Here is a 26,274-nt window from a genome sequence, read left to right on the forward strand (position 1 = left end):
CACGACATAACAACCAGTATGCTCATCTGTAGCCATCTTTAGGGGTATGTCACGACACCCTCAGTCTGTGTCGCGACATCAAAGGCAGACTTGAGTTTTCTTCATTCTATTCCTTATGTTGCGACATCAGACCTCCCGTGTTGCGACATAGCATCCAGTATCGGCCTAAAATGCCTTCTAATGGTCTCTTGCACACTCACAAAGTACGTTAGCTCTCCCTTAGGTCTCATTCGACCCTTAAGGTCAATAAAAGACTCAATTTGCACATTTTATTGAATGTAAGTAAAACTAAAGAAACTTAAATAAAATGTAATGAAAATACTTGTATCTAGGCTATTTAAGTGTAAAACTAGTTTAATCTGCTACACCGAATTACAATGTCAATGTTATAGGTGACCATTCTACAATTCATGCAACCATAATGAGGATAAGTAGTTTGTTGTATTGGAAAGGAGTTCCCAAGGATATTAAAAAGTGGATAAGAGAATGTTCCATTTGTTAAAGGCGCAAGGCAGAAATTGTGGCCCCTCTAAGACTGTTACAACCTCTTCCAATAGCAGAGAGAGCTTGGTTTTCTATTTTTATAGACTTTATAGAAGGGTTACCATGTTTTAAAGGTAGGAGTGTGATCGCCTCTGAATATACTAATGTCCAGAGTGTAAATACTGCAGTAAACGATATGGATATATGAAACGGTATCTACAAGCATACGGGCCCAGTTGTAATATAGTTACAACAGAGTAGGTGAGTACTCCAAGGATCATACCCAAGGGAGGCGAGTGCTAGATCAATTTTAACCTAAACACCGAAAGATCTAATTAGTACATTAATTTAGTTATAGTACAAAGGCAAAATTAAAGGAGTTTTTAATATTTTTATAATAATAAAACAAAATAACATAAAGAAATAAAATTTCAAGAGATCAAAGAATAGAATAAATCAAATCTAGTTATGGATGATTAGTTTTCTTTGGCAATTCCCATCAGCTGTCGCTTCGGGTTCCTTGTTAATCAACTAGTTGTTATCCAAGTAGAATCTTCCAATTTTCCACTCAAATAACGAGTCAATAAGGACTACTTATCTTCTGACCTCACAGTCCAGACTAGTTTGAGGTGAAGGTGTTCAAGGATAATTCATACTAATTTTGGGTTAATTTCCACCTTGATGACTTCTTAAGGTTGTCAGGCCCAGGGTTTTAGGTTCTTCCTTTCCCAAATAGTTGATTCGTTGAGTAACCCTACAAGACAGTCAATAGATCATACCTCAACTTGCTAATCCCCCATAAATGGATTTGTTCCTCATGGTTTTCATGAACAGTATAAATTCGATATAGAGAATAGACATGACAAACGAATCGAAAGTATAGAGTTTAAGGAAATGCCTGATTTGCATTAAAGATGAATATGAATCTACAAGTTTGATCATCTTCCACAAATCATATCTCTCGAGGTAAAAAAGAATAACTTGAAAATAAATCTAAAACCTAAAAAGAAAGAAAAGCTAAATCGAAATTAAAAGCAAAATTCTAAACTAAGTAATCTATGTCCATAACATATGACAAATGAGCCTATTTATAGATTTCAGGTGGTCGTCGTCCTTAACCCTAGGTTAGTTGACGTTCCTGAGCTTTAAGTTCGATTGTGCAAACCAAAAGGCCCCCTGGCTTGTGTTAGTTTACGTCCAAAATCGATGTCGCGACATAAGATTTAGTATACTCATCGTGGGATATTTTCAAGGGCATGTCGTGACACCTGTAGTCTATGTCGCGACAACGAAAGCAACTTCGTGATTTCTTCAAGGGTATGTCATGTCATTTCTTGTTGCGACATAGTGACCAACATCTATTTATTACACCTTTTAATGGTCTTCTGTACACTTACACAATTCATTAGCTCCCCCTTAGGCCTCATCCGGCCCCTAAGGTCAATGAAAGACTCAATTTGTACATTTTATTAACTTTAAGAAATCTTGCAAAAACATAATTAAAACCTTATGAAAATGCTTGCTTTCAAGCTCCTAAAGAGCAAAAATTAGATTAATCTACTACACTAAATTACGACAGATTAGAGTGTTGTTCCGATCAAAGTAGATCGTCTCACAAAATATGTCCACTTTATGTCCCTATCCCATCCCTATACTACTATGACTGTAGCTCAATTGTTCATGGAAAATGTGTACAAGCTACATGGGATGCCCGACTTCATTATATCTAACAGGGATAAGATATTTGTAAGTAATTTCTAGCAGGATTTGTTCAGACGAGTGGGAACTAAGCTTTACCTATCCATTGCTTACCATCTTGAGACTGATAGGTAAACAAAAGTATTGGATAGGTGTCTTGAAGGCTATCTGAGATGCATGTCAAGGGAGAGACCACAGGACTATGTAAGTTGGCTTCAATTAGCTGAGTGGCAGTATAATTCCACATTCCACTTAGCTATTCAAAGCATAATTTATGAGGCACCATATGGCCAGACACCTCCTCATCATACACCATAATTAGCCGGGGCATGACTGGTGGTTGCTATAGACAAATGTTTGCATCACTGTAAAGCTACAAGACAACTGCTAAAATTCCATCTGAAAAGAGCAAAAGATAGAATGAGGCAACAAGCTGATAGACACAGAACAGACAGACATTTTAAAGTAGGGGACTGGGTTTATTTGAAGCTTCAACCTTACTGACAGTATTCTATGGAAGGTTGCTTAACCAAAAATTAGCTCCCAAGTATTTTGGGTCATACATGGTGGAAGGTAAGATCGGGAAGGTAGCATACAAGATGCAGCTACCCCATGGATCTATAGTTCACCCTACTTTTCATGTTTCACAACTTAAGAAACATGTTAGAGCTGCTCATGTATAAGTCTCTCTGCCAGTAATGGACAACCAGGGATCTTGGGCCAAAAAGCCTATTAGAATTTTAGATAGAAGGATGGTAAAGCATGGGAATGTGGCCACAACTGAAGTTTTGGTTGAATGGGTGAATTCATTTCTAGAGGATGCCACATGGGAATCCTTGGTGCAATTGAAGGATGCTTACCTTCATATAGATCCTAGAAGACAAGGATCTTCTTCAAGGAGGGAGTAGTTGTTATGGGTTAAATTATGAAATAAATGGGGTGGATTAGTTGGGCCGAGAGCAGGTTATAAAAACAATGCGTATCAGGTTAAATAAAATAAAGCGTTTCATAGAAACAATTGTACAATTTGTTTTGTTTGTTTTTCTATTATTTTGACTGTTAGACAATTCGATTGTTTTTCCTATATATTAGCATGTAATTGATAGTATTGGATATGAAAATTGAAAACTGTCAACACCCCTTTCTCATATGCATTGTTCTCTCCTCTATTTTCCATTATTCTCTTATCTTTCTCGGATTTTTGATTTCGTTCTTTAACAAATTTATCCTGGTTGAGAAAGTAATGTCTGGATATAAGCAAGTATCGATCAATCGATTAGTTAATTAAAGGCCAGGAAGTAATAATTGGTTAATCGATAGCTAATCTACCTTAAAACCCTAATCCGAAGTTAGTTATAAACCCTGAAGCGAGCTAATCTTCCTTATTGGTTTATTGATTAAGTCGTTTATTTATTTATTTTAGTTAATTAAATTATCTTTTTAATCTATTTTATGATTTATTATAATATAAGAATTAATTACTACTACTTGGACTTATTATTGTAAAAATATTTCCATAATTTACTCTATCTCCCCTTGGGTACGATCCTCAGAATACTTTCAAGTATTTCATTTTACTAACTATATTACAATTCAATCCATGCACTTGCGGACACCGCCGTTCTAATTCTTATATATTTTTTGTGTTATATTTTATTACTCTAAACGATAACTCATTTATAGGCGATAAAAATTTAAAATACTAATTCATCTCTCTCTTGATATTTTCGAACCTAACAAAAATAATACTCTTGATTTTTATAGATTATTTTAGTTCTGTCAATTATAACACTAAACAATTTTTTAAAAAATTGTGCTGCCAAATATTATTGATTTAAACAAAGTATTGAATAATAAAAATAAAAACTTAACTTTATTTACTTTATATTAATTATTAACTTAGCTTTAAAAATTAAAAAAATTAAAATTTTTTAATATTCTCTATTCCGTTTTATAGTTCATGTTCAAGGTATATAGCTCACTCCCAAAATATCCTCTTCAATGTATGAATTTGTTTTGTTCTCATTGAGAATGCAAAATAATTTATCACAACACTTAATACTTATTGATAAATATACTAAAGGTTTTAGTTACTTTTATATTAATTTTTATATTTAGTTTAATTAATTTTAAAGTTCAATAAATTAATTAAAATTACCTTAAAATAAATTATTTAAAATTTTATATTTAAAATGTCTTAATTTTAACATAAATTAATATAATTTGAAGTTTATTTTTAGATATTTATAAATTTAAAATTAAAATGCTGAGGTGTTCGATTTCGTTGACTGAAAAGTTTAAACCGGTATCTTAATTAAAGTACAAATACATGGGCCAAACAGCCCAGAAAAGTGAAGCCGAAAGCCCACCAAAGTGTGCTGTAAACGTTCTCCTTACTCGCTGATTCTCTTCTCTTATTCTGTTTTTTGCAGACTAAACGCGTCCCCATTTTTTCACCTTGAAAATCCTTCAAAACAATGCGTTTATCTTCAAAGCAAACGGTCTATTGTTTCACGAAATCAAGGCTCTCTCGTCTCAAATCGGCTTCCCTTTGTACATCAGCTTCACATGACGACGAAGCCGTGGAAATCGCTTCTATCCTCAGTAAGAATGACTGGAAACGACTTCTTGAAACATCATCAGAATTGACAAGCAAGCTGAACCCAGACATGGTTCACTCCGTTCTTCTCCAAAACTCGGTTCATGATCCCGAACGCCTCTTCAGTTTCTTCAACTGGGCAAGTCACCGATCCCCGAACCCTCAAAATTTGGATTCTTTTTCTTTTCTAGCAGTTACTTTATGTAATTCGAAGATGTTTCGTAAAGCCAATATTGTTTTAGACAGCATGGTTAGGACTAGGAGGCCCGTTCAGGCCATTTTGGGTTCAATTATTAGGTGCTGGAAGGGCTATGAAGAGAATTATGTCGGGGTTTTCGAGATTTTGATTGGTTGTTATAAGAAAATGGGTTCTTGGAACGATGCTGTTTATGTTTTTTTGGGTGCTAAAAAAGTTGGGGTTTTGCCTGGTTTGGTTTGTTGTAATAACTTTTTAGGTGATTTGCTTAAGGTAAATAAGTTGGATTTGTTTTGGAAGGTTTTCAATGGGATGATAGATGCTAAATTGGTGCCTGATGTTTATACTTTTACCAGTGTGATTAATGCTCATTGTCGAGTTGGGGATATTGAGAAGGCAAAAAGGGTGTTTATGGATATGGAGGAGAAGGGATGTAGTCCTGGTTTGGTTACTTATAATGTTATGATTGGTGGACTGTGTAAAGCTGGTGCTGTTGATGAAGCATTGAAGTTGAAAAACTCCATGAGCCGGAAGGGTTTCAACCCTGATGCATATACTTACAATACGGTTATTGATGGGTTTTGTAGGCATAACAGATTTCAGGAAGCGAAATTGATGATGGAGGAAATGCGTTGTGCAGGCTTAAATCCTAACCATTTTGCGTACACAGCTTTGATTGATGGGTTCATGAAACGGGGGAGCATGGCCGAGGCTTTCCAAGTCAAGGATGAGATGGTTGCTTGTGGAATTAAACCGAATGTGTTCACGTATAATGTGCTTATTCGTGGGGCTTCTAAGGCTGGTGACTTGGAGAAAGGAAAAGCTCTGTTCGATGAGATGGTTTTGATTGGCATCGGACCTGATGATCAAACATTTAGTCTTATGATTGAGAGTTATTGTCTACAAGGGAATTTTCTCAAGGCCCATGAATTGTTTGAAGAGATGAAGGAACACAAGTTTACACCCACGATGTACACTTATAATGGTATGATTAGTGGATTATGTCACTGTGGAGATCTTGGTCGAGCTAATTATGTTTTTGAGGCAATGATTAAGGTAGGGTTGAAGCCCAACGTTGTTATGTATACAAATCTGATAAAAGGTCATATTCAGAAAAGTAGATTCGAGGAAGCAAGAAAGATTCTCAATAGAATGATGGAGAATGGACAAATGGCTGATATCTTTTGTTGCAATACTCTTTTAAGTGGCTTATGTAAGGCCCAAAAGATGGACGAAGCAAGAAGCTTCTTAGTCGAAATGGTTGACAGGGGGTTGAAGCCTAATGGAATTACCTATCGGACTTTAATCCATGGATATGCTAAGGCCGGGGAAATGGAGGCAGTAGAAAGGTGTTTCGGAGAGATGCATAGTTATGGTATAGCTCCTAATAATGCTATCTATACTATATTGATTAATAGCCTTTGCAAAGTGGGAAATGTAACTGAGGCTCTGTCGACATTTAGGCGCATGTCTGAAAAAGGTGTGCTCCCGGATGTAAAGACTTACACTGCGCTCATCCACGGCCTTGCGGCAAATGGTAGAATTAATGATGCAATGCAACTGTTCTCTCAACTCGATGAAAAGGGTATAGTGCCTGATGTATTCACTTATACTTCTCTCATTTCTGTCTTTTCTAAGCTTGGTGATATGGAGGCTGCTCTCAACCTTCATGATAAGATGTGTCAAAAGGGCATTGCTCCTAATATTGTTACATATAACGCAATAATTGATGGTCTGTGTAAGTTAGGTGACACTGAGAAAGCTAGGAGGGTGTTTAATGAAATCTCACAGAGAGGCTTGGCACCTAATGTCAAGAGTTATTCTATAATTATAGATGGATATTGCAAATCTGGAAATTTAACTCAGGCATTTCAGTTACTGGATAAAATGCCTTCAAAGGGTGTTCCACCTGATAGTTTTACTTATTGTGCCCTTATTGACGGATGCTGTAAAGGAGGAGAATTGGACAAGGCACACTCTTTGTTTTCTGAAATGGTGCAGAAGGGCTTTGATCTCACCTCTTCTTTCAATGCATTGATCAATGGGTTATGCAAGTCGGGGAAACCAAATGAAGCTAAGAGGCTGTTAGAAGACATGGCCAGTAATTGTATTACACCAAACCATATAACCTATACAATCCTAATTGATTATAACTGCAAGGCAGGAAGGATGGAAGAAGCCGAAATTCTCTTTTTGGAGATGCAAAGGAGGAATCTGGTTCCAAATATTGTAACTTACAGCTCGCTTTTACATGGTTACTACAGATTAGGGAGGAAAGCAGAGATGTTTGATCTTTTCAAATCCATGGCTGCAAAAGGGGTTGAACCTGATGAAATTATTTATCGTCTTATTGCAAATGCTTACTTGGAAGAAAATAGTTTGATTGGAATGTTGAAGCTGTTGGACGAAATACTAGTGAAGGATGTTGTGTTCGATAAAAATCCCGCTTTTCTGCTGCTGGACGCTGTATGCAAAAGAGAGGAGTTTTCAGAAGTTCCAAAGTCACTTGAAGAAATGGCAGAACAAGGACTTAAGCTCAGTCCAATTACATGTCACAAGCTTGTTCATGGTTTTCATGATAAGGGAAATCCGGAGAAAGCAGAATATATTCTTGAGAGCTTGGTCTGGTTCGGATGGATTCCAAACACCACCACTGTGAATAGCATTATTGATAAAGAAAATGATGTTGCAAACTTGGAGAGCCCTAGCAATTCTCCCAAGCAAACAACATGCGGAGTTGCTTGTCAAGTGTAAAACTACGGGAGAAAAAGTTAGACCATCTGTTCTTTCTTTGCACTTCAGTTAAAAACTTCCTGAATCACTAATGGAGCAGGCTCATGCTAGTGCTAGAGTAGACCAACTCAGCCAGGCTCAGAAATCATGGTGTTTTTGAAACCATCTGGAAACTTGTCGTGTTGGATGCTTCCTATCAAAGTGGAAGGTTCAGGTGAGCGGGACACTCGGAATGGTCAGTGATAGTAACTAACTTACATGTAAACGCTGAATAAGCAATGTAGGCGGCAGGAGTGGAAGTGTTTGTCACATTGTTTAGGCCTCAAAGGTCTGTATTATTAGTATTAGTTTTCATTCTTCTTAGCTGTTGGATAATTTATACCTTCATCGTCAATTACAAGCAAGCTTTTGTCTCTCAATATGACATTAATACTTTTAGCTTCTTATTCCCTGTAATAAATATGAGACTACGACAAAAACACAAGGTTAATAAATACGAATGTAGTATAATTGAACACGACTGAATATGTCGCAATACATTTAAATGCACTTGTTTTTGTATTTAAGATTTTGATATTACATTATATTTTATCACTCTCTCTCGAAAAAGAAAAATGACCATTCTCTTATAAAACTTATAATACATTTAAATGCATGAGCTATCCAATCCTCAAATAAAATTTATATATATATATATAAGAAATAAATAGAACCTAAAAATATAAGCTATTAAAACAGAGTATCCAAAGGAACTACCAAGATGGTGGTGGGAATTGCATATAGTCGTATACTTGAAGAAAGCTATGAATTATGATGCGGTTTCACATGGGGTAAGCCAAACTTTCAACTTTGTATGCTAAAAGCCCTAATGTATGGTTGATTTCTTCCATTCAGGGTCTTTGACGTTCCCTTCTGGGGTTGTGATATACTATACTATCATTCTGTTAAGAATGGCAAAACCTCATGATCATCGACACCTGATGCTAATGCAAGCTGAAGAGGAGTGTGACCTTCTCCGTCTACAGCATGTGGATCTGCTCCCCTGCAATTCAGTTGCATTCATAGTAGTGGGAAAGATAACCAGTGTAAGCGAAATTATATCTGTCCAAAAAGGATAACATACCCCAAAATCGGAAACTTATGAAAATTATGAAAAACAAAAAAGTAAGAAAATGAAAAAGTCACCTTGTAAGAAGCAATTTTGCTATTGCAAAATTCCTGCCAATGACACAAATATGGAGTGGCATCCGACCTCTTGAATCGGACGCATTTATATTTGCTCCATACTGAAGCAGCAGCTCCACCATGCAGATATCGGTGGTTAAGCAGGCAAGATGCAGTAGTGAACAACTGTCGGAATGCTCCTTCTCGATCTGATCTTCGCTTTTATTTAACGAGTTCAAAGATCTTGATGAGGGGTCCAGAGAGTCAACTGCAAAGCAATCAAAGTTGTAATTAAAGGATTTCTTTGGTTTTTCCCATTACATACATTAATCTGGAGTTGTGGACAGAGGGGGAGGATGTACAATACGATGCATGACCATAAATAGTATTCACATCAGCCCCATAGCAAACAATGTAGCGGTATACAGCCCTTGGGTCATTAGAACGAACACTTTCCCACACCTCTTCTGCTACAGAGTGGAGACGCTGTTTGTCTGTTATCTTAGGAACAAAAGCTTTCTCTGCATACTGAAATAATCGGAAACCATCAACTCTACATCCGTCGGAAAAACTAGATAATTCGGGGCAATACCTTTGCATGAATGAACAACTCCTTCACTGAAATGGGGTCATCGTGAGTAGGTTTCATTTTCACAAGTTGCTTATGTCCTTCAGAGTTGGAAGAACTACAAGAAGAAGTAAAAAGGTTCATCATAGGAAGAGTTCTCCCATCAAATCAAATAGTCTGACTTACCCCGCAGGTATAACAGTTCTTGTAGGTCCCGAGTGCAACAACTCCTCCCAGATTGAGTTCACATAGATATTTCCCAGTGATTGAAACAAATCCAACACAGACGGTTCCCACACTTTAACATCAAGTGTCAGTGATCTTACCTGGGTAAAAGGTTATATAAAAGCTGCATGACTAGGCAATTAAACATACATACAGCAAATAATGGTTGCATGAGTATAACATAAAAATGATAACAAGTCCAACTCCTGAAGAATTCCGAGGGAAAACAAAATATTTCAAGTCCTTGGACCGAGTAAAATTTGTTCTACAGACAAACTAGATAACATGGTTAAAACAGTAGTTTGTTCCTGTTGTTTACATCTGCCTAACAGTATAACATAAAAATGATAACAAGTCCAACTCCTGAAGAATTCCGAGGGAAAACAAAATATTTCAAGTCCTTGGACCGAGTAAAATTTGTTCTACAGACAAATTAGATAACATGGTTAAAACAGTAGTCTCTGTTCCTGTTGTTTACATCTGCCTAACTTACGCAACCAAATATATAATGCTCTACAAATATTCCCTGATCCCTAAATTTCTTCAAGGAATGTGTGTTTGTTTTAGGTTGAGTACAAAGTTAACAAATGGGCCAAACCAAAATGTATGTCCAAGAGACGCATGGTAACGACAAATAAAGTGTTTACATTACACACTTTGTTATCCTAACTTTCATAATTTTTAATTTTAGGTGTCAAAATAAAAAGAAATTATCACTCATTTCTTTTTTCAGAATTAATTTTATTTTTTAAAATTGATTTCATTTACGAAAATTGAATTATTCAACTGTAGAAACTTAAAATTTCTCCTATAACTCAATTTCTTGCAAAAATTCAAAGTTTTCCTTTCCTTTAAAAACCCATGGTTCCTTTTTACTGGAAAAAACTTAAATTTATCATAAAAAGGACAACATTAAAGGAAATTAGAAAATAAAATAACTCTCTTGTAAAAACTAAAATTTTTCTATAAAATCTAAATAATTCCATGTAAAACATCAAATTATTCCACAAAAAATAAAATTAATTCTACAAAGGAAAAATAAAAGAAATTAAAAAGATAAAATAGATTTTCCAAGTAAAAATTTAAGTTTTTCCCCATAAGACCCAAGTTTAATTCTAAAAAATTAAGGAAATTTTAAAAATACCAAAATAAAAACTTACTAAAGAGTTAAGTGACTAAAATACTGTATAATAACATTGCCTAACCCCAAATTAATGGCAAGTGATCAAAATGAAAATGAAAATGATTTGTAACAATGGTGCCCTTTGTGCAATTTTTAATTTTTCGTCACCCAAAATAAAAGCTTGTAAAAGTTGGTTACCAATGGGTACTTTACCCGAATAGAAAAGCTAAAACAAGATACTTCTCTCAGCTTCCCTATAGGTGTAAGGCATGCTTAGTTTCGTTCCTTAGCTCTTATTTTCCAGTCCTGTTAAAAAGTTTCAAAAGCTCAACAACAGTATGCCACTGTGGAATTTTCTTAACATTCCTATGTAAACATTCATTAACGGGATACAAAGTCTTTTCAGTTATTCCTATACTTCAGTCTCAACTATGGGATTCTCAACATCAAAACATGTTAACAGCTTCATCGTTGACCACTAGTATACATACCTGTGTAAACATTCATTCCATCACTCTAATTTTTTTCTAATCTTTTTACTTACATTTTCTACATGGTGTCAGAGCCTTCTCTTCAAACCCTAGAAATAAGAGTTTTTTGGTACTTACTATCTTAGCCTCTGTTTCTTCTCCACCGCCCTTAGAAGTGTCGGAACACCATCCCCGACGAACCCCTAAAGTTTGGTGTCTATCAAGCCTGCCCATGAGTCTCACACACCACCAATAGTATTTTGCGCTATCTTTCACACGTCGGAGCATGGCGCCCACCTCGTCAAAATTCTGACTTCTGCTTGCTTTTACCAGTCTTGTAGCCATATTTTCTACAACCCTTTACTCCATTGAGCCCAAGTAGTGTTGATTCAAAAGTCACCTTTTTTAACTAATATATTTGGCTACTGTAAGTATCTTATTAAAAGAACTTTTGTGTTTGAATTTCAAATCTTTTAGAATGGCAGAATAGAAAATTGTTGCAATTAGTTCAGATAATCCCTACAACCTTCTAGCTTACACTAAGATGTTTTTTCAAATGAAATTCAGAATCTCAAGCATCTTCTGTCCCAAATTGATTCCAATGCAACATCTAATTTTGTGAAGTCAAGTAATGCATTTAATGCGTATCTAATTAACAAAATGCCTCTCAAAAGCTCTTCATTTCAAGAGTCTCTTAGAAGTTTTAGACGGGAAAAGAGATTATACAGCTCCTCCAAAAGTATTTGGATGTATTTGTTTTGTTCATACTGAGAGTGTTGGAAAGTTGGATCCACAGTCCTTTAAATGCATATTTATTGGGTGTTCTCCTATAGAAAAAAGGTTAAAAGTGTTATCATCCTCCATCCAGAAGGTATTTATGAACATTGCTTTCAAAGAAAATGAATCTTATTTTGGCACAATCCAATCACCTCTTCGGGAGAGAATGGAAGAGAAGGGATGATGACTATGCCTAGTTCTGTTACATTGGAAGATTTTATTCGAAGAAAAGATCCTATTCAAGGGGAGACTATTGGGGGCTTGGATAAACCGGATTTAAGAACTTACTCAAAAGAGGAGTATGGCATAAGAAGCCATCTTGCATCCTACTCAGTACCAAAAATCTTATTTTCCTAGTGAGTCATTTTATGATCCCAATTCAACTAGTGATTTAGATTTATCCATTGCTCAAAGAAAAGGTGTCAAGATTTGAGCTAAACCTTCTATATCTAATTTTATTAATTATGATTCCTCGAGTCTTTCTATAGAGCCTTTGTCTTATCCTTATATTTATTTGTGTCTATTCCAAAAGATTAGCAGGAAGCTTTCAATGATCCAAGATGGAAATGAGGGCTTTAGCAAAGAACGAGACTTGAGAACTAGTTATTTCTCCGCTAGGAAACTAACTGGCTGGTTGCAGCGGGTGATTACTGTGAAACACAAGGCTGATGGTTCGATTGAAAGGTTCAAAACTAAACTGGTAGGTAAGTGTTTCACTCAATCTTATGAAGTGGACTATCAAGAGATATTTGCCCTTATCACCAAGATGAACATCATCAGAATCTTGCTATCTTATGCAACCAACCTTGATTGGGACTTGTAATAGTTTGATATGAAAAATGCAGTTTTTACATGGAGACTTAAAAGAAGAGGTTTATATGGAGATCCCTTCAAGTTTTGACGATGAAAAGACACAAGGAAAAGTATATAGATTGAACAAAGCCTTGTATGCGTTGAAGCAATCTCCTAGAGCATGGTTTGACAAATTCAGTAAAACCACGATTACTTTTAGCTATCAATAGAGCAATGCTAATCATATACTCTTCATAAGACATTACAAGGGTAAGATTAGGGGATGACAAAGAGGAGATGACTCAATTAAAGAGGCTGTTGGTTCAAGAAATTGAAATCAAGACCTTCAGAAGCTGAAATATTTTCTGAAAATTGAAGTTGCCAGATAAAAAAAAGGGGATTTTCGTTTCTCAAAGGAAATATATTTAGATCTTTTGAAAAAAATCGATATGATAGGTTGCAAACCGAAAGAGTCACTGACTGAAAGCAATCATAAGCTGCAAGCAAAGATTGGAGTGTTGGTGGATAAAGAAAGATATCAAAGATTGGTAGGCAGATTAATTTAGTAAGTTAATTTATTTATGATCCTCAAAACTAACAAAATTGTAATACCCAAGGGGGAATTAAATTTGCCAAGAAAAGACAAATTATACTTATATTGTAACAAGAAGTCTGCCATCAGCGTACTCAAAATTCAATGCAACATGATCGAACGAAACACGAATAGATCAATCGGCACTCCACCAAAGAAAAATTAACAATTGGTGTCTTGAGTTTAGTTCATGTGGTATCTGATGAGCAGTTAGTTGAGGTGTTCAGTAAATGATTAAACAATAGGACTCTCATAATTTGGTTTGCAAATTGGGCATGTGTGATATCCATGCACCGACTCGGGGAGTGTTGGCAGCTTCATAGTTGACCAAACAGTGGACAAATTGACAGCTTAGCAACATTATACGAATTACATGATTATAGGAATCATATCACTGATTTTGTGGGATTTTTCTATTATTTACTTGCATTTCTTCCTTAGACTTGTACCTCTAGTATAAATACTTATGTAAACATTCATTCCAATACACAAGTGAGAAGTAATTCACTCTAAAATTTTCTATCTAATTACTTCTCTTTTCTACAAAACATTTTGAGGGTTTGAGTCAAAAGTAACTATTTTCACATAGAAAGAAAAAGAAAGCTACTTCAGCTATTTAGATCCTTCTATATTTTAAAGGTCCAATCGCCCAAACAAAAGCTTTTTCAAGAAAATATTGAACATCTGCCAATAGCATTTCTTAGAAAGACATAAGGTTCCCAGAGCAAATTTATGCGGCATACCTTTGATATATGTACACCAAGATTGCGGTGAACTCCGGAACATTCAATGCATATAAGTAGACCAAGGTTTAAAGATGCCCAGTCTGGCTCAGGTGCACCACAATCAGCACATTTATGATTCCCGGCTACTTTTCTTAAGATATCAATTGGCTTTTCACTCTTTCCGCAATATTCTTGATGCTGCGAACTTCTAGGTATGTCTAAAAGACTTCCAGGTGAGAGATTCTTACATTTATACTGTCCAATTGACATCGGATAACCATCAGGGTACCCTACTAGTGAACTGTTATCACTAGTAAAGTAATCACCACTTCCCGCGCGGAAAGCAGAAAGACACTGACATAAACGTTGCATGGAGAAAGAAATCAGAGGATACGTAGTGAGGAATACTTGATTAATGCCTCCTTTTCACAATCCAAGAGAATAAACTTTTAAGAAAATTAAACAAATATGCATCTCATTTTGTTTTTTGGCTGAGGAAGAAGAAAGATTGCACAGTTCAATGCTTTTTCCCACATTTTGTTTAGGGGAAAATTTAGTCAATTACCTTCTCAGGTGTTTGGGAACTCAGTAAGGAAGTAATCACTCCAGTTATTTTTTCAATCCAATCCCTTTGGTCTAGTGCATTTTCTGCCTGCATTGGCAAGTGAATTCTTTCAGCAATTTATTGCTAATTTAATCATTTCCACACTTAATAACCACAAAACATTACCAAGAAATAAATTCTAGTCAGAAATGAAAGCATTGGTTATGCATTTACCACAAAATTGAAATGTTGAACAAATACCTGCAATGTATATATTTTTGTTGGTGAGATAATTCTGAAACAAAACATTAAATCTGTTTGATCTGCGTCAAACTTGATTGTTGATGTCAACAAGTTTACTGTATGGCGGGTAACAGATTTTTCATCAGGTACAGCACTATGGTTATGAGAAGAAAGCCATCGGCTCAGCAGCCCAGGACCATTTTCAGAACTACTCCTTTGAATAGTAGACGGACTTCCAGCTGCCTGAATGAGTACAATTTAGTATGGGAAAATTTTACGGCCCATATTATTATTGTAGGTGAGCTTTCATTTAGGGGCTTACAGAAGACCAGGCAAATGGTTTACGATAGTAGTACAGCATCCCTCTACTATCGAGAACAAAAAACCTTCTCTTCCAATCACCTCTTAGGTTTGAAGAACGTTTTGAAAGATAACCTTGTCGTATGGTTTGAACCTGAGTAAAAAGTAGTATAAAAGAATGAAATGCAAAGAAACTCTTTTAAAAATACAAAATCATTTAAATTAAAACTAAGATAAAGATTATCTAAGAGAACCATGCAAAAGGACATCACCTTTCCCTTCGCAGCAGATTCCATAACTGCCTCAATAACTTTTTGGGATCCCCTTGTAAAAGGTTGCATTCCATCGGCTACAGGAAGACCAGCATTGCTTAACTGTTTACTTTCTCGATCTATCTGCCTAATATGTTCTTGCATCCTTTCACATAGAGATTCTTGCTCATAGTTCGAACATTCCCTAGACTGTTGTGCGTAAGCTAAGACCTGCAACCCAGAAGCACTAGTATCAGAAGTTCGAGAGATGTAGAAATGGCTTCTTTTCTCATTCCAAGTTTCCCAAGGAATTGCTTGCTTATGGGAACTCTGTTGGACTCCACAAATCAGTAAAGGAACTGGATTCAGATGTAGAAATGGAGGGAAAATAAAACTGATTCTCTTGAGGCAAAGTTTTTTCTCTTTACTAGTGGGAAAAAGGTTTGTCAAAGCAGTGTTTGTGGAGAAAATGTGATTCAGGCTTATGACTTCCATCTACTTGGACTGACCCAAGATACTGTGCTAGTGATTTCCACCAGAATAACAGTATCATCCCTCATGGTATCAATTAAAAAATAGATTTAAGAATTTTGAGTCATTATCAAATACTAATGTGGACTAGTGTCATTTGCTTTTTGCAGTAAAGTAGATAAGAAAGATCATATCTGAGCTCTTATCATACCTTTTTCTCAAGTAGAAATCAATCTGACTGTAGCAAGTAGCTGGCAATGACAAAACTTGTATTATAGCTCCATTAATACGTCATGGGCTCCTAATTTAGCATTTTAGTCCAGTGAAGTTTGTTTTGTATTCTCGTATCGAGAATAAAGTCAACTATATTCTCAATATTAGGATGATTGTTTAGTTTTATTACCTTTGGTCACCACAGACACTGGCAACAAAAGTTTTGCTTCAATTAACGATACATGCATAAGCTGGATAAGAAGAATTTCAACCCTATGGTTTGAGGGCACTAATTTTTTGCACCCCTCTAATTTTTGCTATGGCTTGATGAAATATTTGGCTTTCTCTGCGAGCTACAAAGTAATAACCTTCATCTCTAGAAGAGGTTTGTTGGTAGATTCTTTCAAAGGTTCAATTTGTAAGGAAAGCAATGTAAGAAAAAGTTAATAGCATGTCTCAGTTACTTTTTGTAGTTACGCAAGTTTTGGCAGCTAGTTTTAGCAGCTTCGTTCAACCTCTTTTCTATTTTAAACAAATTATAGACTGGATGAAAGAATCTTAAGACCTTTAGCATGTTAAAAGGTATTGAAAATTAATGTTTCGTTTCATCTTATAGGAGGAAAAGTTAAGATGACGAACCTGATTAATGAAAGGTTCCATCTTATGTAAGAGTTCATATCCCTGCAAGGAACAAGGGTTCAGAAGTTGAACATATTTAAAAGATACCAACTGTAACAGGAAAACAAGTTGTCATCATTTGAAATGTTCCACACCTGTTTGAAGAACCGTAGGTGAGCATCCATCATCCCACTAACAGCCTCCAAAAATTCAAATCTCTTTTTGGCTTCAAACTTGGAGAGAGTACTAACCTGGACACAGAACATGCACATTTGAAGCTTCAAGTAAACGAATATAAAAAAGAACAAGCACTTGTTGGCAAAAGTAACTTACCAGATTGAAGCGGGCTAGCTCAAATGAGGTTTTAGCAGTATGCAATTCCTGGAATGTCTCGCTACCAAATTAGATTTTGAAAGATAATGGTACCATTACAAAATAGCCCAACATTTTATGCACTTGTAGGATAAACTTTGGGTCAAGAAAAAGTTAATATTGTATATACCTCCTCTATGGCTGCAGCTATATCAGTCCTAGTGCTTTTCCTTAATGACAGAAACTTCTCTCGTGCCTGTATGCCAAAATGGGCAAAAACACCAATGGCCACCGTAAAGAATATACCAGCTATAATGTTTTAAAGAACTAACTTTAGAAAAATAGTTTACTAAAACCAGTTCTCAGGTTCATAACGCCTGGTTGTTTCAATCTAAATGAAGTCTTATGCATGCATTACTCATAAGAATATCAAATAATTACTGCTGATTGGAAAGAAGACTAGATTTAGGTTTACTCTTTTTTTTAAAGGCTTCAATTTAGGTTTCCTTGATTGTTGCTTTAGCTACATGCAATTTGTTTCATCAAAGCTGCTAAGGAAACCATTATTGCTTAATATAAGAAATTAATTTAAATGAAGTAATGAACATGCTTTTCAAATATAATTATTTTGTAGAAAAAAAACCAGCCATTCTTTTATTTATAAACCTTCATTCTAATTTATAATTATTTAAAGTATCATCGGTTATTTTTATAGAAACATTCCTTTTTCCATTTACTTACAGAAACCAAAAGCAAGTAGCTAAGGAAACAACCAAACAGAGGCCTTATGATAATGTTGAATTGGCCCTGTTCCCTATTGCCACCATTCCCCTTCCCCTTCTGGTTTTTGAGTACGTCATCAAAAATTAACATCAAGGAAAGTTTACAAATGGTGTTCTAGAATGTGGAATAACTTATCAAAATGTCGTTGGTAACATGGTATTTTCTATTTTCAATAAGATCTGCATATGCTTCAAAGGCCCAGAAATTTTCTACCCACTCATTATCAATAAATTTAAATTTACAATCAATAATCATCACGATGATTAGAGGCATCCTTAATACTATAGAACTGAATCATAAAGAAGGTAAAGAAAAAAACTATTTAACTTTTTGATTTGAAATTCACCTGATCATATGTAAGTGAAGCCTTGTCGAAAGGTTTTCGGGCATCCTGAAACAATGGTTTAACAGTGGGTCAGAAAATATGTAAGAAATCAGTTCACATCATCAAGACTGTCAAGTATTAAGTTGATTCATTATTTGAGTGAACTCAGATAGAAGCTGGTCACCCGAGTCTGCAGTGATATAGAAGCAGGTGACACCATTTGTAGCCAGGTAAGAAGGCGGTAAAAGAAGGTAACCATAGACCTTATTCATCTAGGACAAATATGACAAGTAACTGAACTTATCCACTATGCATGCAGACAAATAAGGCATTAATGACACTCTGCTGTTCTCAAAAGTACCCTAGGAATTTTCAATGGTACATGTAGGCAAATCAAATGTCATAAAAGTGCCCACAACATTCTCATTTTTTAACTTTCTCCTTTCCAACAGCAACAAAGAGAAATATTCCGCTAAAAGTAAAAGTTGGCTCTATTCTCCCAATATTGTTACATTAAATCATGTGAATATAAGTTAAGAAGTAAAAGAAGGGAGAAATTCTAAACAATATCGACTTCATGCTTCATAACAAAGAAAACACTGTAACTTCGGAGCTGAAACTAGTGATAACTAACAAAATATCAAGTTATTTTAATAAATACAACACCCGTCATTAAGATGATAAGAACTTAGATGAAATATCTCAGATGATAAAAAGTACCTTGATATCTTGCAGATCGATATTGACAAACTGCAGCAACCTATCATTTAGCATGTGCTCTATCTGAAAAAGGTAAATTACATGTGTTAAAAGATGGAAGTAAATTAATTAAAAATATTTCACCATACCTCAAAAATTAACTACTTTGCTAGGATGGAACAACTTTTAAAAAAAAAACACTTCTAATTGTAGCAGACAATGTCAAGCATATTGAAAGAGAGAGAATGACCTACCATAGAGCAGTTGAATCTGCTAGCAAATTTTAATGGAAGTGATGTGTCGTGTAAGGAAGTGAAAGAAATTTGACATAAGCATACAAATTATAATTGATGAACAACTACCCAGTTCATTCTTGTAAGATCACACCTTAATGTAATGCTATAGATACTTTAGGTGTAAATAAATCTTGAAGACAAAAATCCTACTTATTAAATCATTTAAATAGTTAAGGCCTGAATTTGAGTCTGAACATTTAGATTTGGAAACTTATACTTGCTCTAGAGGAGAAGAACCCAATCACCTTCCTTCTATTGTATCACAGGCTTCTTGTTGTGAATTCTTGAGGTTGGTCATTAGGTGCATAATTAAGACTTGCATTGTCCTTTTTCTTTGTAATTATTCATAATTTACACTAAAGATGCTCAAGATGAAACCGGTTCTACAACTACAAATTTTAATAGAGATTTATACTCCAAGAGTAAATCATACACAAACTTAAGTAATATCACCAAATTCAATAGTCAAAACCCTACAGAAAATATAAACATATTACACAATGTTTTTAACAGTGTATCTCTGAAATCACAAAAGTCACTACCTGTGAGCGAAGAACTTCCTTGTATGAGGCAATTTCTCTTAATGCAACAGTGAAATTTGTCATGACTGGACCTGAATTCCATCATTAAGAACAGCACTAATATGATGAGCAATTTATTGCATTTCCTGACCTTAAAAATTGACTTACTTTTTGTATACCAACCTTGACATCAGTTTAAGTAACACCATAACACCAAAATAGCAAAATGGCCTAATTTACACAATAAAAGCATAAGTAGCTAAGTAAAACAAAATGTTGACCATACGAGATTATTGTTCAAAAAAAAAAAAATCTTTTCAAGTATCTCCGTTTTATTATATTTTTTTGAAACTTAACAAATTCAGTAATTAGCATTGATTTGTTCAGTTTATCAAAGAATGAAACAAACATTTCTTCTTATGCATCTCCTCTTAAGTACCAATTTATAAAAAGTTGACAAATTCAAATAATTAGCATTTATTTGTCCTCGAACAAATTTTTTAAAGCATTTGCCTGTTCCCAAGGTGATAAGGACACAGGATGTATGGACAACACAGAACGGATCAAAAGTAACACAGAAAATAGACGTGATAAATCCAGTTAACACCATGCAATGCTTAAACGGACTTAGTCTTGAAGTAAATCGCAGCATATGCATTTTTAAGGTATTACTCAAAGAGGGTTAGGAAGCCAGAATGTGTACCTCCAAAAGCAACACATATAGGATCATTTTGCTCCCCTCCAAAAGTTTCAAGGGCATTTACGAAAGCAAGGTCACCAGCATACCCCTCTACAAGCCCCTCTCTGGTATTTAGAAGGAATAGACCATGTGAGATCATTCAATAATATATAATTGGAAATACCTGTTATGTGGCTGAAAAAAATTATATATAAATTATATATGTTTTTGGGAAAGAATTAGGTAAAATAAAACGACTAGTTTTCTCTTTAAAGTAAAAATTTATATATATCCCTAGTGTTTTTTAGAACTACCCTTGATTGAAGTGGTCAATTGATGTAACTTTGATTTGTGACCCTAAACTCAGTTAGAATTTCTATTATAGTAATATTAAATTCAAGCAAAAACAAAACTTGGACAGCAAGAAAAAAAATTAACGATTCTTATTTGAATTTTTTGTGGACTTTCCAATTTTTAGATAAACAGAAGAACTATTAGCTTGAGCTTGTGTTACTAGTTACAAGATATGAGTTTCAGTTTGTTAGCTCTTATATAACTTAAATTAGAAGATTAGTATTTAACAAATAGCATGTTATCACGTTATATCCCCATTCTCAAGGCTGCTCAGGTGGTCTGAGGTCTAAGAAGGCTTAAACAGCACAAAGAAGGAGATCTCCTCGACCATAAATAGGAAAGCAAGTGCATATCAAGCCATAGCTTGAGACACCATTAACAATTATGCATTAAAACTCATAAGCAGCTTCTAACTCCATGAGTTACTAAATATCTTCTTTTTGGGTTTTTCCCCCTTTTTCCACAGACTAGCCTTCTGCTTTATCAACGTAGAACAAACATTAGATATCAACAACTCAATAACACCACAATAACGTCAGTTAAGAGATTGCTCTTCAAAAAGGGTGTATGCAAACGATTGAAACAATAACAAAAATGTAAACCTACGTGTATTTTCGACATCCTTTATAAAACTTTAAACATCTTCCTCGCATCAACTCGGCATTCTCTTCCAAGCATTGCATCTGTTTCAGCAACCAATACAACAATTACTGCCAATATACAAGACAAACTAACCTAAGCATAATGCAAAATTATTAATAATACTAAGATTGATTTTAAAATGTTAAATGAGCAAGTACCATTGAGCTTTCCATAAAAAATTACACTACTTAAAAGAAGTATAAGGTTCCATTTAAAGCAGAGCAAGAAATGTTCTCGAAAAATAGAAACAAATTCATCGTTAATCCTGGAAAGATAACGTTTATTATTATTTTTTGTTCTTTTTTTTCAAAATAAACAAGATGACTAAACGAATGAAATTACCATTAAAAGATTTTATTACAGGAAAATGCAGATTGATAAATAGTGAATTCATATGGAAATAGACAAAGAGATCGTAACATAACCTTATATTCCGCTTCTAGTTCTCTTAAAAGATTTAACTAGGCATGCGATCTAAATGAAAATTTCATTTTTATCTGAAATAATTAGCGGCAAATAATTGCATCATTAAACAAGAAGAAGAACCTCTTGCCGAAGCATCGGTGTATCTTCGAGTTTGGTGAACTGCATTTTTGGAGAAACGCAGAATTTGGGTGGATCTTCTTCGTTTTGTGTAATGAAACTAATTATGAAATATGAGAGTGAGAAATGGATTTTATTTTATTTGTGTTTTAGGTATGGAAGGCTTTGAGAAAAGGGCGCAAAATTAAGAATGGTGAAAAGAGATTTTCATTTTTGTAGTTAGAAACTTTGAACTTCCTCCGCGAACTTTTATGGCTGTAACTATTTTTTAAAAAACAATGACAATTCAAAACATAACCCGCCTTTTCTGCTTCTCTCTCTCTCTCTCATACTTCTTTCCTTTTTCAAAAATTACCAAAAAGTAATTGCATTTTGGTTTAAAACAAAAAAACTAAAAGCATAATTTAAAAGGGGGTTTCATTCTTATAAAATTATACAAACTATAAATAAAAGTGGTGACGGAATATTTCTTATATACAATAATTTTGTTGAAAATTCTAAATAATAATTATTAGATAACCACTCTTGATAATAAAAACTCTAAAAGAATCCTTAACCGTATTGAAAGGAAAAGTATACTTGGGAGGTCCCAGTATTATAGGGATTTGGATAAATTTAGTCTCTCTATTATTAAATATACTAACTTAGTCTTTATATTATTAAAAGCATCAAATAAATCCAAGCTATAACAAATTTAACATTTATTGTATAAAAATGTCTTAAAATTATTATATTTTAATTGCGGTTCAATTCAAAACAAAAGATTTTATTTACAGAAATATTATTAACTCTAGGAAACAGTAAATGACATTTTATTAAGTAAATGTTATGTCACACTCAATTTTCTTTAAGTTCTAAAAATTAATGGAGAGTTGAGAGTTAATTTAATAAAATAGTAAGTTGGCAGGCTCTACTGAAAAACTTGAAAAATTTTGGTGGTTGATTGGTAATTAGTTGGGAACCAATTCTGGTTCGATTACGTTGGAACCGGCTGGTCCTTAGTGGGAGACAAAATGATGGCCGATGGATGGTTACTTGAGGCCTTGAACCGTGCGTAAGAAGGGTTATATATACGAGAGAGGAGGATTATTCTGAAGGTAGAATTCTCCTCAAATTTGTTTTACTTTCCTTCTCAATTGTCTTTTTTAGTTGCTCCGAAGGAGAGAAAATTGAGGAAACGCTGTATGGGGCAATGATCATGAGGATTGAGGTCAGGGAGTAGAAGATTCAAGGAACTGGTAAGTCTTTCTATCTTTCTGTATTCGTGGATTGAGAAAGGGGAGTAAGGATTTCTAAAATCTTTGGAAAGCTTTTGAATGATATTGAATTATGGGTTTTAAGGTTTGAATACTTTCGGTTTAACTGATATATATGGTTTTCATGCCTAGTTGTCAAGACGAAGGAAACTCTGACATTTAGACAAGCTAAGCTGGCGAGGACGAATGACTTAATCTGAGTTTTTATACTCTATTTTGGGTGCTATTTGTTGTTGTGCTACCAAAATGATCTACTTGAGTGTCTGTTCTAAGTCCAGATTGAAATCCATGGTTGTATATGATTATGATGAATGGGTAAACTGTGCATGCATAACGTCGTGGAGATATATATATATATATATATATATATATATATATATGATTGTTGGTATGTTCTCTGAAGGCACAATTTGGTTTTGGATTGACGTATTAAAAAATGGCATGCTATATGTTATAATAATAAATGAATTGTTGTTTATGAAAAACATGTTTTTAAAATGCAGAACATGGAGGGGGTTATTATGATAGGTTATATGAAGATAAGAAAAATTGACATGATGGAGGAATGGGCGGATTGTTATGGGATAAAAGGGAGTTTGGAGATATCGTGGAACGGATATCTACTAGTCCTTTAGGGTGACACCGTGACGACAATATATAGGTCCTTCGAGGCGACACCTCGAAAGGGGTTTATTGATTCTTCAAAATCAAAAGTTTAGGGTTAGCCATGGCATGATCCAGTTGTGAACAAGTACACTTTATGGCGAAATGGAGTCCGTTAGGATGGTTAAAAAAACCTGTTAAGGCACAAAAAAAGAGGAAATCACTATATGACTCACGCAGCGAGCAGTCTGACAAAATAAGCATGGCACGTCTACAAATGTGGGCAAACGCCATAATAAGAGGATTCGCCAAAATGTGAAGGTAAGTGAAATTGGTAGAAACGTTTTAACATGGGTATATGTGAAAGGAATGAGCAATTCCTTCAAAGTATTACCAAATAGGTATTTGTCATAAGAGTCCGCCAAAGTTTGATGAGTAAACCAACTTTGGCTGTAATAAAGCAAGGTAATTATGCAAATATTAGTCCTAAGTATTCATAGGTAAAGAGGGAAGTCCATCAAGGAATCTCTTAAGAAGGAAGTCCGTCGAGGACTATCTTGGGTAGAAAGTTTGTCGGGAAATAATGGAAGAAACGGAGGTCCGTCAGGACTATATAGCGCGGAGAAGTCCACTTGGGACTATCAAATGTGAAAACTCGCTAAGGGAAATCTAAGAAAGAGATAGTCCACAGGGAACTATCTGTTATTGGAAGTATTTTAGTAGAACGGTCTGAGGAGGAGAAATCCTTCAAGACTATTTATGAGTATAAGTCCGCAAAGAACAGGGTGATCATATATCAACCAAAACTCAAATTCAAGACAACAAATGAGATTGTCAATAAATGAGTCTTCCTTACAAAAAGGGTTTATGCACACGCTAAGTCATAAGAAGAAAATTTTTAGGGTAATGCAATAAGTCTATTTTGAGTTCAGTGTGGAATGAAGAGATTAAGGTAAGGATCCGCAGTTGTAGTGAGATGTTTGATAGTCCACCAAAATTAATCGTCAAATCGCATATTCGTGTATATGGTACCTTGATGAGTCAAGCCAGAAAGGTAAAATGGGAGCCTAAGATGGAGCTAGATAGGGTTGGGCCCCAAAAAGGGGTCGTTTGAAAGAATGCGCCTATGATCAGATCAATCGGCATGTCCACCATTGATCGGTTCAAAGAACGCGTGAGTGCTGGCTACACCAGTCTTACTACAAAATCTCCTAAGTTTTGTCAGAGATTTTTAAGTTTTGTACTCTTATTCTTATTTACCTAAAAGTTGAGAGCCTTTGATTTTTGTTGTATAGAATCTCATTAAGTTCATATGAACTTACAATTGTACTGCTTTGTATGCAAGATTAAGGAATGACTTAAGGGTCATAGAGGGTCCAAGCCAGACATCGCCAAGTTCGCGAATGGCGCCATAGTTGTACCATACATATAAAGGGGCACCCTTAGAGGCTATACATCGGGGTTCAAATAAGAAGGCTTTTATTGAAGTTTTAAATTCCCAAGTCACTATATACTTATAAACTTAAACCTGCTCAGTAAGGAAATTTTGATTGTAAGAACTTTAGAAGCAATAGAAAATTTATCTGTAGTGATATTTTGTAACCTATTGTTAACTAAAGAGATTAGAGTGAAGTTATGTGTAAATAAGAAACATATCTTGGCAATTAAAAGTTGAAATAAATCAATATAGAATTGTTGTTAAGTATCTCGGGTTAATTGTGACACTTGGTACCTGGACCCAGCGATCGGGTCGGGTATAAGGTATTACATGTTAACTATATTCCAATTTGCCCTTATTTTATTCTTTTTGTTAGTATAAGGACTAATTTGACCATTTAATATTAGAGGGACTAATTTGATCAAGTCCCTATATTAATTTGGTCTGGGACTAATATAAGGACCTCTAAATTACATCACCTTTCTTTTTAATGAAAGTTGAAATCAAGATAAGCATGTCATACATATAAGATAACATTTCATCCAGATTAGGGAGAATGTCATTTGGTTATATTTGCATTTTGATTATACTTAAAAACCAAAAATTAAAAATCTTGCAAGGTTTTTTAAAGACTGAGTAGGAAAAGGATCTTAAACAAAGCCTCGACCTTCATTAATGGTTCTTAAGTGATAGAATAGTAACATTTCAAGCCGATTTTGCCCTAGCTTCACCCAATAATAAGTGTTTTCCTATTAGGGTCATTAGATGGGTTTCCTTAAAAGGTCAACAATTTGTATACATTTGTATGAAAGATTACCAACAGTGACTAGAACCTAAATTGATGGTTGTTGAGTTAATGATTATGCACTAAAGACTAATTTAATTAGTAACTACCCACAAATCTCTACTAAGTTAAATAATTATTGGCCAAATTGAAATAGTTATTATTATTTTGATTCTTATAATTATTTTAGATTCACATGTTAAGTGGATGGACGTCCATGTTTTTACTAATTTATTGTGGTTGCCTCAAAGTGA

The 26,274-nt window shown here is 34.7% G+C and overlaps 2 protein-coding genes across 2 annotated transcripts; one reads left to right on the forward strand and one right to left on the reverse strand.

Annotated features, from left to right (window-relative positions):
• Nucleotides 1-4,593: 4,593 nt before the first annotated feature.
• Nucleotides 4,594-8,128, forward strand: LOC105788638 (pentatricopeptide repeat-containing protein At5g61990, mitochondrial). The gene has a single exon (XM_012615597.2). The coding sequence runs from the start codon at nucleotides 4,659-4,661 to the stop codon at nucleotides 7,728-7,730; it is 3,072 nt and encodes a 1,023-aa protein (XP_012471051.1). The 5' UTR covers nucleotides 4,594-4,658; the 3' UTR covers nucleotides 7,731-8,128.
• Nucleotides 8,129-8,333: 205 nt separating this feature from the next.
• On the reverse strand, nucleotides 8,334-21,424 carry LOC105788639 (ADP-ribosylation factor GTPase-activating protein AGD1). Its single transcript, XM_012615598.2, has 19 exons — nucleotides 21,361-21,424; nucleotides 20,425-20,525; nucleotides 19,743-19,813; nucleotides 18,926-18,988; nucleotides 18,227-18,271; nucleotides 17,288-17,353; nucleotides 17,119-17,166; nucleotides 16,941-17,036; nucleotides 16,807-16,848; nucleotides 15,505-15,714; nucleotides 15,255-15,386; nucleotides 14,951-15,175; nucleotides 14,711-14,797; nucleotides 14,164-14,499; nucleotides 9,628-9,767; nucleotides 9,466-9,559; nucleotides 9,236-9,401; nucleotides 8,895-9,141; nucleotides 8,334-8,751 (listed from the first exon to the last, which is right to left on the reverse strand). Exons 1-19 carry the CDS (start codon nucleotides 21,405-21,407, stop codon nucleotides 8,646-8,648), a joined length of 2,322 nt encoding a protein of 773 aa, XP_012471052.2. The 5' UTR covers nucleotides 21,408-21,424; the 3' UTR covers nucleotides 8,334-8,645.
• Between the last annotated feature and the right edge of the window lie 4,850 nt (nucleotides 21,425-26,274).

Source organism: Gossypium raimondii, chromosome 2 (genome assembly GCF_025698545.1).
Source record: "Gossypium raimondii isolate GPD5lz chromosome 2, ASM2569854v1, whole genome shotgun sequence".
Classification (NCBI taxonomy): domain Eukaryota; kingdom Viridiplantae; phylum Streptophyta; class Magnoliopsida; order Malvales; family Malvaceae; genus Gossypium; species Gossypium raimondii.

What these genes read in the sequence shown, in the direction of transcription:
- LOC105788639 (XM_012615598.2), bottom strand. Translation starts at nt 21,407, where the DNA reads ATGCGAGGAAGATGTTTAAAGTTTTATAAAGGATGTCGAAAATACAC. An exon ending in TCGATCTGCAAGATATCAAG is followed by an intron (nt 18,272 to 18,925) that starts GTACTTTTTATC and finishes CCATTGTTTCAG; the next exon opens with GATGCCCGAAAACCTTTCGA. An exon ending in AGAACTGTTATACCTGCGGG is followed by an intron (nt 9,560 to 9,627) that starts GTAAGTCAGACT and finishes TTCTTCTTGTAG; the next exon opens with TTCTTCCAACTCTGAAGGAC.
- LOC105788638 (XM_012615597.2), top strand. Translation starts at nt 4,659, where the DNA reads ATGCGTTTATCTTCAAAGCAAACGGTCTATTGTTTCACGAAATCAAGG.